General features: G+C 28.3%; 1 protein-coding gene and 1 long non-coding RNA gene across 16 annotated transcripts in view; one reads left to right on the top strand and one right to left on the bottom strand.

The window, feature by feature from the left end:
- LOC107993625 (uncharacterized) overlaps positions 1 to 17,156 on the top strand; it is a 120,416-nt gene that overhangs the window by 36,304 nt on the left and 66,956 nt on the right. For all 6 annotated transcript variants that reach the window (XR_009830025.1, XR_009830023.1, XR_001765124.3 and 3 more), the window contains exon 2: positions 8,960 to 9,068. This is a non-coding gene — a long non-coding RNA (uncharacterized LOC107993625). The remainder of the gene's footprint in view (positions 1 to 8,959; positions 9,069 to 17,156) is intronic.
- Positions 1 to 17,156, bottom strand: part of LOC107993618 (dual specificity calcium/calmodulin-dependent 3',5'-cyclic nucleotide phosphodiesterase 1) — a 183,319-nt gene that overhangs the window by 111,079 nt on the left and 55,084 nt on the right. For 3 of the 10 annotated variants that reach the window (XM_062076069.1, XM_062076071.1, XM_062076077.1), the window contains exon 2: positions 8,611 to 8,883. The exons of 6 other annotated variants lie outside the window; for them this stretch is intronic. In XM_062076069.1, coding sequence (XP_061932053.1) covers positions 8,611 to 8,734 — 124 coding nt within the window. In that variant the 5' untranslated portion in view covers positions 8,735 to 8,883. Of the gene's footprint in view, positions 1 to 8,610; positions 9,025 to 17,156 lie in introns of all 10 variants that reach the window. One more of the 10 variants, XM_062076070.1, reaches the window with a different exon arrangement.

Below are 17,156 nucleotides of genomic sequence, written 5' to 3'. Positions count from 1 at the left end.
TATCGTATTATATTGATAGCGAATCAATACTCGTAGATAGTGCATGCCAAGCATTGCTTCTTGAGAAATACAGTATTTCTCAGAATAGAAAGTTTCTCTTCAGAGAAGAAAATCTTAGCAAGTGAAAGATTTAAATTTCAAACAAGAAAATAACGAGATTGAAGATGCGGATGTGACATGGTTCCAATATAGTATCAAGAAGATTTGTATTGTATATATCAACATTCCATATCTCTTGTCAAATTCTAATTTTATTATAAATATTTTCGTATATATTTTTCATATACATACGTAAATAACATAATTACTATTGAAAAAGATTAATATCATCTTTATGTATAAATAAAGATCAAGTTTTGATATTCAAGAATAGGAAAGAATGAATTCTATTGATTTTTTATTTATTTATTTTTTTTTTTTTTTGAAGAATAATAATCTGAAACTAAATGGTGGTAAAATTTTTGCAAATAATTATGCATTCAAACGTTAAAATAAAAAATCATAAATTGATATTTATGCAAATTTGTGTTTATTATTTACGAAGAGATATATTTTATCAACTTCGATAACTTTAAAATATCTGTTATCGAGGTTAATTTCCCGAGCAATTTCGTTTATACATAACTTTCGAATTATACATAACTGTCGCTCGATTTTAATTCAAGCCAATCTTAGCTCAATGTATATCAATAGAACTTAGGAATTGGAAATAGAAATTTCGCTTATTAAATCGTAACAACATTGAACATTTTACGCATTTGAGCCACAAATAAATTAAATTCAAGAGTAATTTTTTAGACAAAATAATTATCAATCATAATCAATTTCTATTAATCTGATGTATTATCCATAAATTTTTGTTTTTTTTTTAATTTTCCATAAATACATAAATAAAAATCCGCAATCTATTCATGAATAGTAGTTCACAAAGACACAGTAACAAAACCACTAAATAAAGATCTCATAATTGAAAATTCTCAAGAACATTTATAAATTCAGAAAGATCTTTGTGAACAAAAGAATACATAAGAGTAAAAAGCCAATCTTCAGAACTATCGAGGTCATGAAGTCTCTCAAAGACATCAAAATTTGATTGCAGTCAGATGAAACATGTAACCTTTGAACAAAGTAGACCTTTGGGAGTAGTAAATCTACTGCAGATAATCAGTATGATAATATTTCCTTCATAATTTAAACTTTAATACAATATCATTGTGTTTCTGCATCTTTGAGATATTCTTTGGTACATTGCATTCTACATAATTGCAGCATTCTAATTCTAATTCTAGTTATTTAGTGATATTTAGTTATTTATTATGATATTTGGATAGAATAAAATTGAATTGAAAATTCAAAATTTAAAATTCTATTGTATTCAAAAATATTCTATACAAAGAATTATTGATTTCTGTTTGATCGCCATATTAAATTATATTATGAGTTGTATCATGATTAATAAATAAATACTTGGATTGGAGATAACTTGGGAATAGCACATTGTGGTTCAGAATCCAAAATTAGATCTCCAGTTAATGACCACAACATCAACGCTGCTTCAATAACAAATAATAATGTTCCAATAATATTTGATGGTCATTGATTATTAAAATAATAACTGAAATTTAAAAAATAGATTTATGCTCTAGAAGTCTCTAAGATAATCGTGAAGAGCTGTGTTTTTTCAATTTTTTAATTATGCATGCACACATGTTCAAACTTAAGAAAAAATTTTATTTTAAAGACAAAGAATAAATTATCAATAGTCATTGATTGTTAATTTGAGAAAATATTTTTATATCCATATTTATGAATTCATTGAAACCACATTGTTACAAAAATAGTAATTTACATTTTGTTACAGGTGTTTAGATGTTCATTGATAATACTATATTTGAATTGCAGATATTATCTCTGTCATATAACATATAGACTTTTCCACTCATGAATGATTATTATCCATTATTATGCAAATTAAATGTTATATAAACAGTCTATACGAACATAAAATATGAATATTCAATATCTTTTTGCATTCGTTATTAAACTTGTATTTTTCTTATTTTTTTTTCTAAATTTTTAATTATATACAATTATCTTCAGTACAAATTACATTTTAAAAATATAAATAAAACGAAAAAAACGGTATAAAAAAATTTCTTGGTAAAGTATTATGGACATTTTTTTTTAAATAAATATAAAATAAAATATTTCAAGTATTGAAAATAATTAAATATGATATGTAATTTTGTCACAACTTACTTATTGTTAATTAATTAATTTAATCCAATATTCAAATCAATTGGAATTAATTTTAAAAGTTTAAACAAGATTTATTAATAATGCTGTTCCTTTAAAATAAAATTTTAAACTTAATTTTAAATTTTCTTCGGTTACAGAAATTTTTATTCATTACTTTCACCATTAATTTATCGAGATTATTTTGGCATGTAATATCTACTAATCTTCCCCATTATTAAAGACTTAATAAACCCTAATAGATAGATTGCCCATTTAATATTTAATCTTCTCTGGATTCTTAGTACTTTATTAACCTTCACTGAATTTAAACTTGGTGAAGCTAAATCCCTTGTTATGGAAGTGTGAATTTCATAGTAGATTTATCATACCTTAATATTTCATTTAATTTGAAATGTTTTATAATTTACATACAAAGTATTTTAAACAAAATTTTGTCATATATTACTTATATACTTGACATATATTATCACAATGAGTTTAATAATTTATGTTGCATTCGTGGGATGAAAATTATAATATAAACATTCTCAGACATTCATAATTCAAAATAATAAAATCTTGAGGAAAAAAACTAAAAATATTATATTATATCAATGAATATAAAATTATTTAATTTTATATCATTGGTTGAAATAATATCCCAAAATTAGATAACCATATTGCACATTATTATTGTAAACAATTTTCATCATTGATTGAAATAAACTCGACAAAAGTAAAAACGTCGAAATGTATTTGTAAAACTCAGATGAAAGTATCATGAAAGAAATCCATCTTTGCTCGTAAAGGTTGTAAGAAATGTTTTCATATTCATTGGTAAAAATTGATATCATAGTGTGGCTAAAGTGTAGCACGATATATTTATAAACGTTAAGAATAGCGCAGTACTTGCAAGAGGAATTGGAAATCAATATTTAAGCCCATTCTAAAGGTGACGTGACTAGGCTGGATTTGCGTGCAGAAAGCAATAGATAACGAGAGTTGTATTCTAGAATAATGCTTTGTGTATCTCAGACGTATTTAGGAACCACTCATTGTATAAGCTCCATTTGAGAGGAGCATCTAACGTAGTTCTAGATAATCTACAACCCTTGTAGAAACAACTCGTTATACAATGCTCGAAGAGTGCTAATCTAAAAATATAATCGATAACACGAGCTATTTCAGCAAAAATATTTATCCTCAAATATGGATATTCGATGAAAAAGATAAAAATCAGCAAATAATACATATAACATTAAAAATTAAATAATTAATATCGTAATACAATAAAAGGAATAATATTATTCTATTTTTTTCAGTGCAATTATTTTTTAATTATAATTTAATTTAAATATGTTTTAATGCAGAATGTTATAACGTATGGAAAAGAGTAAATTGAAAAATTAATCAATTAAATAAACTGTTGATATTTTTTTAAATTATAACAAAGTTTTTATATATATTATTTTATAATTAATTTATAATAAATTGGCCATTGATTTCGAATTCGAGGCAAAATTACAATGTTTCGATCAGAATTATTTATTAAAATTTAGTAACAAGACAGATCTGTATCTGATCAATTCAGTGAATGACTATTGTATGAAACAATGGTTCTTATTAAATAGTAAAAAGTACTTTTCACGTCTCATTTCTTTGTTTCTTGTTGTATAGGATTATTAATGATTTTTCTAATTACAATTAAAACGCAAATTTGTAAATACTTGCTTCGTTAATCAAAAATAATATCGTGTTTAAAAATCATATTCATAGATTTTGCGTTTTAAATAGATTTTTTAAATAACAGACTTAAATGTATCAAAATTAGTAATTTTATATATTAATATATAAAATTCAAATCTTAATATTTTAGAATTCTACATAAATTCATAATTTTATTATCTTCTAAACTTCTAAAGTGTTTTATTATGAATCCGATATATACGAACAAGAAATTCGAAAATTCTCGATAAATTTTATTTTTGCACGATATTTGGAAAACAAAATTTCGAACTTATTCTGGTAACACGAGTGTTAATTACGACGAAAGCACAGTTTCATGCATCGCGAATTTCAGTCATGAAAACTCACGGAAAAGATGGAAACCTGCTTAACCTCGAGGGTTTGCCAGCCACTTCTATCAATAGTACGTTTCTTCTTAGGAAAAAAAATCGTAATTAAAGTCACGTGCATGCTTTATACTTGGGTAAAATTGATTCGTGGTAGTTTAATGCATACGCTTTTTTCTAAAAATGGAATTTCTTTTCTCACTTCAATTAATTCGTCGTAAAATTTAGAATTAATTAGAATTAATAAAATAGGAAATTTAAATAAAATGTTAAATATAAAATATAAAATTTAAAATCAAATATATAAGTTTCATTTTTTACTTAATTTTTCATTTTAATCTGAATTCTATTAAATTTATTAATTTTATATAATTTTCTCAATTTCATTTGTATATTTGCATTGAAATTAAAGATTAAAACGAAAAAATTTGTATTAAAATCGAGATTGAAATAACGATTTTGACAATAGTTGAAACAGGAAAAGGAAATGTAAAGGAATGGTGAAAATTTTTCACTGTGTTTCTTTCAAGGATTCGGGTCAAAATTTAAAGCTCGAATCGATTTTTGAAATTTCATATAAAATGTAAAATAAATAAATAGTAGTAATATATATGATATATAAAATATAATTTTTAATATCTCATACATCGAAATTAAATTACAATCGTTAAGCAAACTTCAAACAAAAAAATAGAATATTTATAATAAATATTTTATAATTATAAGTACTTACAAAAGAGATATTATACATAAAAATACTACAAAATGAAATCGTGAAAAGTGATTTCAGTACACGATTTTCAATTCATTAAATATATTTTCCAAATTCATTCAAAAAGTTCATCCTCAATAAAAAGTAAAAACTGTTTTTTATATACCGTTAAAATAACATTTTCTACAATTCTTCAGTATTTTAAATAATCATCATTTGACAACGCATTCGTACTTTATTCGAATACGAACTCATTAGCAAAAGAACGGTGAATCCTAATGAGTTCCAAAGGGAGATGGTATGAGCCAACTTTGCTTCGAAATCATTTTTTTTCCTTTTCTCCAAAAAGAATGAAAAAAAATCTTGGGCTTGAAAGCCGTTGCTCTGTTCCTGTTATCACAGCAATGTTTCTCTTCGAAATCCAAGTAGATCCCTCGGTTGCAAAGGACCGTTTCATCTTTTGTCTCACGCTTATTGCGCTCGTAATTGCAATTGTTCCGCTTCTGTTTGTATCGAGGGGCGAGAACAAAGAAAGATATTCGCCTGAGAGATCGAGATAACGATCGTGTTACGAACGAAAGAGCGCGTTAAATACTTTCGAATTCTTGCTAAATTCAGTTGAATTTCTTCGTTAGTATACGTAATTTCCATCTCCTACTGCTCGACTGATTTTCACACGATGCAGTTATTCGCAATTAAAGCGATTATATTTTCTTTTGGACTATTTAAGGAGTAGGAATTGGCTTTGTTCAAAGTGGATTAATCGTAAAAATATGGAACGAATAGATGAGAATGGTATCTGTTTAAAGAGGGATGAAATCTTTTTGCATTTCTTTCTGCTTTTATGTTAGAAATTTTATATCGTAAAATCTATAAATACATATTATTCTATTAATATGTGCATTGTGTTTGTTACGAAAGTCTTCGTACATTATTTCATAAGAAAATTCTAATCATTTAATTAGTAAAATTTTTATTTTAATGAAAGTATGTGTATTTAGAGCATAGTAGTTTATTCTATTTCGTAACATATTCAAAAGAAAAATATTAAAATATAAAGATCTCATTGTATTATAAATTCATTGACATGTTGTTTCACATAAAAGAATTGTTATTATGTTTGTGATAACACAACTTGCGATTAAATTTGCGTAAGATGTACAAAGACTTTTGTAATCGATTGTACGTATCGAAATCTCGTTATGCAAACGCAACATTCCTCAAGATCTTAAGTTCCATCAATCTTCGTGAACTCGAGGGTACCGACGTTTCATATATTTCTTTCTAATCTTCTTTTTTGCTTCTATCCCGCCGAGAGAACACTCGATAAGAACAAGTCGAACAAGTTGGCTGACTTTATTCATGGATCAATGAATGTAGTGAATTTCACATAGTGTTCGCTGATGTGCAGATGCACGTGCATTGAATCGAAACGATTTCCTTGAGAGAGAAGTCCTATAGATATTCGATACGCAGTTTCTGTTGAATGCAGGTAAACACGTGATCGTGCCAATCTCCTCGATATTGCATACATTAATAAATAGATGCATTTGCATCCTTTTATTACGGATTTGTCAATCCGTAAAAGTTTTTAAAACTTTTTAATCCTTTATTTATTAAATATTTAATCCTTTCGTTTCTTTTTGTGAATACGTTTTGATATAATTTTAATAATTTTAAAATTTTTTTATTCCTTAACAAAAATAAATAAAAAGTTAAATATATTTATACAATAATGTTAAATCTTTATAGAAATTAAAACAATTATATTTCGTTCAAAAATTGACGTTTAAAGTTTGTTTTCAATTTCGAATTCTAATTTTTTAATAAAATGTAGGATATTAAAAGCACAGATAATTGAAATATAAATACATGCATGTTTGAAAATCTAAATTTATTTTTCTAGATAGGTAATCTATAATTAATCAATTGTTTGAAATTATTTCGCAATTACTTTTAGTGAAATCGTAAGTAGAGCGTGAAAGCTTCAATGAGAAATTTTTGAGAGGTTTTCTGAATTTTGCATGCATTCTGCGCCAACTGTCATATGGAGCAAATACGCAATGCGGGAATTCTATATACATTCCCAAATTAAGAGAAATTAATTTATCAAATATTCGGTTCAAACATTTAATTTAATTGGAATTTGGAATTTTCTTTCGATTTGTATTAAATATATTTAATGTATTAAATATAATTAATAAAGATCCTTTCTTATTTTCTTTCTATAATAAAAATGTAAAAGAATTTATAAACAATTTTTATCTCTGGAAGAAAATTTATAAAACAACAAGAAAGTTTCCAATTAATATTGAACATAAGAAAAACAAATGGTGAATTAAGTTTTTACTTTTGAATATATAGCTTTTTAAGCTTCGACAATTGTGGTTAAATATTTGCCCAATTACACTTCAATTTCCTCATTTTACGCTTCATTTCACCAATTTGATATCTACCATTTATAAGAACAAAAACTTCAATATGTCTCTTACGTTTATAATATAATCTTTTATATTTTTATTAAATTCGATATACTGTAACATTATCGAAAGTTTTTCAATTTCTTATCAAGATAAAAATTCAAAAAATTCTATTTTTGAATTAAGAAAAATAAAAAATTCCACACAGATGGAATAATTAACATTTTAAATTAATAAATAGAAATTTCTGTTAAAACAACTAATTTTTTTAATTTTTTTCAAGAAATCAATAAAAATTTCGCTGTTAACCAAACAATACAATAATTCAATAATTCAAAAATATCCATAAATGCCATAACTTTCCATCTAAATAAATAAAATGCACACATACAGATCTAATTGACACAAGTATGGCGTGTGTTCAAGAATGTTCGAGTTGCGAAATTGAAATTCTTCGAATAATATTTCTAATATTAAGGGAAACGCGTTAAGGGAGCAATAGTCTCAATAAGAATATATTATGGAAAATTTCGATTAAACTTCATGTTTATAGAGATAAATGTAATTGAGTTCAATAGTATTGGTGAAACAAGTAGTCCTTAAGGAGCTCTTTACTATAGTAGCAATCTAATGCGACTCTATCCAGGATACCACGCAATCGACCAATAACAATCCATTAGCGTTCCGCTGCTTTATATTTGCCTAGCTATTATCTTCGTCTCATTTTGGCAAATATACTTGTCAATTCAGAGCAATGCTCGCACAAACTCTATAAGAGCTTTTTATTTGGGGAATTTTTGTTTATTTTTCTTCCCTGTAATTAGTCTATTATAAACTTTAGTTAACGTACGATTATGTGTGTGTATAATGAATGAAAAACGGAAATAGATGAAAATTATTTTTTCGTTGAAAAGTGATTTGTTATAATATTATATTATATCTAATATTCGTGTCATTTTTCGTAACAATAAAGAATCAAGCATCCATAGAATCTTCTCAAACTATATCGTAAAATATTAATGAAAAAAATGTGTGTTACGTTTTAAGATGATAATGTCATTAAAATTCAAACAAAGATGTTAGATGTAATTCATTGATATTTTTATAAATTCTATGTATAAATCAAAATGAACTGGATAATTGGAGAATTGTTTGCAAAATTATTTACCTATGGTATACGTTGCACCATCCAGTTGAAAAGTCGCACTCTTGCACTTCTTGAAGAGCTTTTGATGTGGGTATGGTGGCGGAAGTGGCGGAGGTGGCGGCCCCTTTGGCTCCTGTTTATTCATGATGTTCCTTGCACTTTACCTCAATGTCTTTGATCATTAATTATTCTCTAGTAATTATCCCGAATCTATATCACTCACGATCAGAGTCAAATCACGATCATATTATCTCCGTTATTAAACGCATAGCGAGTTCCATCAACGATACAATACTGGAAAGTAATAATATCAAAAATTTCCAGAGAAGTGTTCAGAACAGAGACTAATCAAATGTTAAATTTTTTTCAGGTCGGAGAGGGTCGAAACAAAGTTCAGCAAGTTGAATTCTAAGAAGCTGATATCTAGATCACCATCTATTGAATGTGGAAAACGGAGGCAATGATTGGAAAAAAGTCTGGTAAGTCTGAAATATAATATTTTTGAAATTTAAAAGAAGGAAATGTTTCTTAGAAATTGCAGATTGCTTGGAAATTCTGTCTCGTTGTTTGCTTTTGAATGATGACGTGGGAATCTCTTTTGAATGCGATTAAAGAAATTGCAATATCCTCGCGAGCTTTTAATAAAAGCTTTCACACGAAATGACTCGTAAATACGATTAAAGAAACGTGAAGATAAACTAACCGATTTGAAACTTTAAAACCGTGATACCTCGTAAAATACCATATTAAGATATCGAATGCAAATAAGAGAGAAATATGAATAAATATATAAAAAATATAATATTTTTCTAAAAAATAAAAATTCAAGAAAGTTAAATGATGCTTTCTACCGATCAAACAGGATTAAACTGTTTATGTTAAATTACTTTATTTAATTGAAATTATAATTTAATTATTATTTTTAAACGAAAAATGTATCGTCTCCCTTTCTACCACGCGCAAACAAACAAAAATACAATTTTTAAATATTTACGAAAAGCAAGAAATCCTTTTCACCTGGGAAAAGAGCAATTTTCGATCGCTTCATGCACAAAAAAAAAAGAAACAAAGAAAGAAAGAAAGTACGCGAATTTTCAACAAATAAAAATAACGAATAACGCAATAACGTGACCGGTATGCGAATACAGGAAAACCAAAACCGTTTATTCAACGGTGTGACGCGTGGTTAACCATAGGGAAAACACGAGGAAAACACTAAACGAAACATTTCCAGTGCAAACTTTGGCGGTGCCAAATTCCCAGTGATCGTCCAATGGCACACTTTCTCCCTAGGAACCGGGCCACGGCGTGACCGCGGTAAAAATTTCTGCGAAGCGCATCGCGTAACGACGGCCACTTTGTCACGGTTCCCCTAGGAGAGGAGGGGTGAACTTGTTGTGCCGTTGAAACGGCGGAATAGTTGCCAAAAGTGGGAAAGGGTAAAGTTCAATCTCACCCAGCAGACCACGAGCGGCAATGAAAGTCCATCAAACAATGCGACATGCAGAATCGCTCTTTGACATTTTGGCTCGCGTGTGTATGCATGTTCGTAGCGTAATATACGTGTTCGCACTACGGATTAAAATCATTTAAAATGGTCAGAAGTTTGGGATTTTAGTGAGGATTATGGAATATAGGTGGAAGTTTTATTGAAATATCATGGAAATGATATAACTGTGTTTGAGAGATTGAACGTCTCCTTTTTATTTAGGAAATAAAGTGAGATTTTTACGAAAGTTTGAAAAGTTTTGATAAATTTATAATGATGGCCTTAAAACGTGGATTTATAATATATGAATAACTTGTTATGTTCAATTATGGAATTATTTTTTTAATAATTTGTTTTTTTTTTTGCATATATAGAAAATAATATTTGATTGACTTATGGTTGTTAGAAACTATGGCCATTCGAATGTTTATGTACGGAGATTCTACTAATTAACACATATTATTTATAAAGACTTAACGAAGAAAATTCCTCACTTTAGAAGAACATTATACGATATACAATTTATCGAAATTACTCGTAGAAAACTGTTCACTGCGTATTTAAAATTCCGTTATTAAAAGAATTAATCCTCGTTAAGAATACTTTTATTAATTGCAAATGATGTATCATCCCTTACTTCATTGATTTCATTATGAAACATGCACATAATTCTACATTATATTAACAACATAATACAGTTCCAAATTATCTTGTATTATAATAACGCTACAATTTTTGGCGCGGTCTCACTTTTGGCAATCTTTCCTATATAACCACTCTATCCGCATCATTAACTTTTCACATGAAAATTAAAATCACTTCCAAGTACAATCAAGTATAAAACAGCTCTTAACTTCAAAATAACAATACATTAAATTCAAATATATTCATCTATAATTTATGACTTGTTAGCGCATACCAAAATCTATTCTTCAATCGCGTGGAAACTACTATGGTCCAGATTCCGTCATTCCATCAATTTCACGCGAGTTTAATGCAAATTATCCTAATTCATAATGCGACAAAACAAACATTATACGCCACGTTCCTGCAAATTATAAATCGATCGCATATATTTGGACCAACTATGCATCCCCAACCCTCTCATCATTGATGTTCCATCGATAAATTCTAACAATCTCGTTGATCCTCCTCGTTTTTTCTCTCTTTCGCCGTATCTGAACTATCACTCCCTTCTCCAATTTCTTTTATCCTCGAACATTTTTCCCATTCGACTTCACTCACGATTCATCCCTCTCGTTTTCCTATTTTTTGCTCGTCCATCGTGTTGCACCTTCCCTCGAATTATACGTGAGCATCTCCGTTCACGAAACTCAATTTTCACCTCTGCTTTTGATCCTGGATTTTTCTCCTCCGCTCATAAGTTCGAACTTAACCGGATCTATCTCGCGTGTAATTCACGCCCTAATCTTTGTTCGTTTCGTTCTACCGAAAAATAACTATCGTCTCTCTCTCTACTCATTTCACGAAATGACATCAGATACGATTAAGAGAATCCAATTTGCATTCAAAAATTCTTTTTCTTTTTCTTTTTTTTTTTTGAAAAATCAATTTTTACTTTCGGTTCTTTTTCCTTCGTGCTTCGTTTAAAGTAATTATATTTCTTCTAGGATGAAATTTCTTTTTCAGTATTCTTTTCTGTTTATTTTTTATTTAATTTTTTTCTGTTTATATTTTTACAAAGTTGAAAGAATATTGGAGAATATTGAAAGAAAAAGATTGGATATTTGTTATTAGTGAAAATGAGTTAGAAATTGGGAAATTTAACAGCTTCATCTTCAAAGGAGAAATATTTGGACGTTGTGATATCAGGGGGATGTCCAGAGATATCATTTATCGCGATGATAGCGACGACTTCGACGATTGCTACCTTGAAATGGCTTGCAGACTGGTTTACGGCTTCGAAGATAAGATTCTTTATTGTAAGAGTAACGTTTGGAAAGAGAAACGATTCTAGAGATCTTTATATCGATACACAAAAATAAAAATATTCTGGTATTTTTGGAAAAAGTATTATAATAAAATTTATAATTACATATAATAGAGAATTACGTCTATATCTTGAAGATAAAAGTTTATTTTTCTTTTTTCATTTCATTTCATCAAATTAAAATATTTCTTCAAGATCAACAATCAAAAAACTTTTCTTATTTCTTTTTTAGTGCTTATAATTATAATATCATAATACTATTCATTGCCAATCTTTTATATCTATTAAATTTTACTTACATTGCAAATACCTCTTTCAGATTTTATTTTCCATCCAAGAAGAATCTACGTTTCATTCAAAATCCATCAAAAATTCTCTCATAAACAATTATCAATGACATATCGATGCACAATGGATCGATGCCATCATCCTCAATTACAATATCCCAATTAATCCACGAATCTCGCCCAATCAAACGTACAACCCTAAAATCACCCAAAATGATTAAAACGATCCACCCTCCGCACCCTTATCTGCTTACACGCCTACGGTTCCCCGCTTTTATCTCCACCCTCGCACTCCGCGCGTTTCCTGTCCCCGTTCCTCGCCCCCACTACGTTTAAGAGGCCTCGGTGAATTAATAGTTGGCGTGGTATACGTGATTCCGGAACCGAGTGGCCGCGTCGAGTGCACTTCCGTGATCGTGACGTATCCTCATCGCGGATAGTGCATCGAACGGAGAGGGGTTCTCACCTCCTCGCCGGATCTTCGATCGACCCTGTGGCGAAAATTGCCGCGAAGAATGGCCGAGTTTCCCCGTCGAATTCTCTTTCCATCGAATAGCCGCCGTCGTCTCGAGTGGAATCGAGATGCTTTCCTCTCTTTGAATTGTCCCCCCGATCGAAACGAACATGAACGGGTTTTTCGAGGAATAGATTGCTTTTGCAAATCAGTTTTCGAACAGTTTTCACGAGTTGTGGAACTTTTCTCGAAAACTTTTCGATGTTTTGTTTTGTGAGATTCTTGCATTTCGAGTTATTATTAGGAGTTCGTCTCGATGTATTTCAAATTGATGGGAATTTGAGTTCTAGGAATTTGTTATCGTGAGAAAGTATTTGGAATGGATAGTCGGAGCAAGATGATAATATTATATTCCAGTGATCAGATATGATATACTTTTTAATTAAATTCGTTTAGAAAGAGATAAAATATAGAGAAGAGATGTATTGAATTATATCTCCTTCGAAACAATCTGAATTCTATTCGAAAAAATTTATTTGGAATGAAAAATTTGGATATAGCAAATCTAAGAGTCTAAAATCTAAGAGTAGACGAAAAATTAAGAAGCATAAAATTATAAAAAGATCCACGAATAAATAAAATTCTAAGTCAAATAAACCAAGAAAATTCACTGTTCGTCGTTCGATCGATGAAATGTCTCGAATTCGAAATTAAGGATAAGGTTATATTTGAACGAAGGAATGTACAAGCATATCCCAATCTGTGCACACTAATAAACGGAAGCATTCGGTGGTTTCATCGATACGGATAGGATTCTGATACGAATGGCTTATAGACTAATGAATCAGCCATGCTAAATTTCACTATAAATCATGTAAATCCATCTTGCTCGGTCTATTATGACGATTTTAATTGCGTTTCATCTAGATGCGATGTTATTAATTGGACTTTCACCCTTTCTATCAAGTCAGCCAGCATTTACCGTGAAATTACTCTGCGACCGAGTGAAATCTTAATTTCCCCTTTTTTTTTATTCTTTAATTTAACAAGAAGTTATCTTCACTTCTACTCTAAATGAAAAATAAATTCAATTGAGAAACAAATTATTCTCTCGTGAACCTCATTGCTTGAAATCGTGAAAAAAAAAATATTTTAAACGATTCTTTTTACATAATTCCCTTCCGCTTGAATTTGTGAAAATAGGATATTTTTTCGCGGGTTGGTATTCGTGGATTAAAGTAAATAAAGTAAATAAACAATTTATTTATTCTGTTATTTATTTTGTCTATGTTTCTCCTAACTCTACGCTTGAATTACAAAAACAAATATAAATCGAAACAATTTTAAAATAATTATTGATCAAATTTCTCAACAATCCATCGAATATAAATTTCAATTTCAAACAATGCTTATAAATTAAAGCGTTAAACGAGGAGGAAAGGGGTTTGGAATATAGGATAAAGCCGGTTATCTACCGTGGCTGGTCCATAGAAGTTAATTGAATTAAACCAATATCGACCAGTATCTTAATTCGTTAAAAACTAAAATCCTTCTTGCAACAAACGAGATCTAATAAACCGGAGGGAAACTTAAACTCGTCCTTTCACAATCGTTCGCAACGAGATCAGAAATATCTTCTTTCTTCCCTATGAAAAGAGGGGAAGAACGTTTCTCACGATAAACGCGGTTGCATGTGGTCGGAACTGCTAAGAATTTACTACTTGGAGTCTGCGATAATAGCGTTGCTGTTTGAAAGAGGTATAAAGCTTCAAAGGAAACCTATTTTCACACCAAAATGCTGTTGCTTATTTATACGAGTTTCGTATAAATAAGAAAATATTATTGAATTATTTTATATACAAAACAAATCTTTTTATTTATTAATTTATTTTTTTTATAGGAATATATATATAGAAATAGATTTGTTAATCGAAATTTAGATTGTTGTAAAAGAGAATAGATGTGATTAGTAAGTGAGATTAATTTTTTTTTAATTCATTTTGAAAAAAAATGAAATAAATCGTTCATGAAATAATTAGAAACTATACTGCTCGGTATCACGATTTATCGCATTATCATGATATTATTTCTGTTAAAGAAATACCAAATTGACAAGTTGGCCATAGATCATATGTTTAAAATGATAATTATCAGTTATTATTGAATTTATGTCGTAATTTTCAAACATAATAATGAATTGTCGAGCATGTTATCGAGATATTAATTTTGTATATTATTTTCATTATGTTTATTGTGTTTGTGTTTAATATATTTAATAAAATAATGGCCACCATTATTTCCATGAAGTTAGATTATTATCTATACAATGAGTTGTTAAGCAATATAATTATATGCATTTTGTGCACATAAACGAAAATTTAATCTCAATCATATCGAATATTTTATATTTATTGTTATCTTTATACTCATATAGCCGAAGTTAATTATAATAATGATCAAAGATATTTCAAATTAAATTAATTTTAATAAAAAAAGAATAACATTTTTTAATGGATAATAATAAATAATTCTTGTTATTATTAATTAATAATAAACAGATACTAAAAGATTTATATAAATTAAACCAAATGAAATATCGAGTTCACGTTTGTAAATATTTAGCAAAACATCATTCTATGTCCTTCGAATTAATATGAAACTAAATTTCATCTTCCATAAATTTTAGAAGTTTCATAATTACTCTTCCCGAAATTGCTTTTCCCGATATCATTATTTGATAAAATGAAATTTCAGAAATGTTACATTTTCTAAGAAAAATCTCTTCTAGTATTATTTTAATGATATTGGTACAATTTTTTTCTTCTTTCGAATGTAAAAATATTTCATTGAGAATTTTTACATATAAAATTTAAGAAGATGAAATGATATATACATTGGATAAATTTATACGAATTCTTCTTTTCTTCGAGTACAAAAAAAAGAAATTAAAAATTTTTGATTTATTAAAGATTCACCATAAATATTTTACTATAAAAAATTTTATATTTATTATACATACACACCAAAGAAATCAAATTGAATAATAATTTTTTAAGTAGACACTATTCTTGCTTAAATTAAAAATATTTAAAAATAAATAAATAACTAATTAGTTCAACTTACATATACACATAAAATTTTTCGATCAAATTCACAATAATTCTTTTCTGCTATATTTCAATATAATCATTCATAAGGAATAGTTCCACATATTCTTTCATATTTAATGAAATATAATCTTATTTTCTTTCGCACGATAAACATTCGTCGCAAATATAACTTCCAAAGATATAACATTCGAACTTTTTTCAGAAATTAATCGAAAAACTCTCGATGAATCATCGTTCGTGCTCGATCCTATTCAATTAGCAAGAAATCTATTGAGTCTCGAAACAAAATACTCGAATCGTACGTGATCCAAAGAATATTAGAAGCCGTGTTCTGTTAATTCTGTAAGAATATGATCGGAATAGAAACGATATACACGAAATATATCGAAAATAAAACGAAAGAGAATGATCTTAAACAAATTTGCAAATTTATTTTATTTTTTATTCTATAACACGAATAGAAATTAGAAATAACGTATCTAGATATCAATAAGCAATAAATTTTTTTCGAATATATTTACATAAAGATCAAGCAAAGATAAGAAACTTGCGATCAGTTTAAATCTTTTATTTATTTCCATAGTATCTTCATTTCAGAAATTCAGTGTTTTTAAATTTTTCTAAAATTTTATATTTTATATTTACAAATAATCAAAATTTATTTCATGAAATTTTATAATTAATTTTCTCCAAAAATAAAGTCTTCGTCGAAGATTATCATTTCAACTTATTTTCGAACAAGAAATCACTCTTTTTCTATATTTCTTCTACATTTTTTAGCATATTCATAACGAGTTCGAATTACCACGAAGCTCGTGACTTAATAAGATGAAAATCGGGTTAAACGAAATTTCCAATGACAACAGCGAAATCCTCTCTCTGTGTCGAATTAGATAGAGCGACGAACCGAACGATCGATTCCAGGACAGCGAACCTTCAATCGGTGTCGTGATCCGGCTACGGAAATTCGAACGTTGAAACGAGATCGGTGTTTTACCGGAGAATCGATCGATTTACCGAATCCAGTTCGAAATTCACGATTAAGTGGAACAGATTATCGTTGGTCAACCCCGGATGGTAAATTGTTAAATGTGGAAGCGAGGTTACCGTGAAACACGTTTCTTTGAACCGGGCAATTGATGGCGTGCAGAAGATGTTTTCTCTTTTTTAAAAGTAGTTCTACCTTTTCTTTTTATTCTTTTTATTTATTTTCCTGGAAAATTGGAGGTAAATCGTGTTACGATACGAATAGTATTTGAATTTTTTCCTGAGAAAT

The sequence above is a fragment of the Apis cerana genome, linkage group LG6 (genome assembly GCF_029169275.1).
Source record: "Apis cerana isolate GH-2021 linkage group LG6, AcerK_1.0, whole genome shotgun sequence".
NCBI lineage: Eukaryota > Metazoa > Arthropoda > Insecta > Hymenoptera > Apidae > Apis > Apis cerana.
The sequence above is the reverse complement of the archived record's forward strand: the minus strand, read 5'-3'. Positions and strand labels throughout refer to the sequence as shown.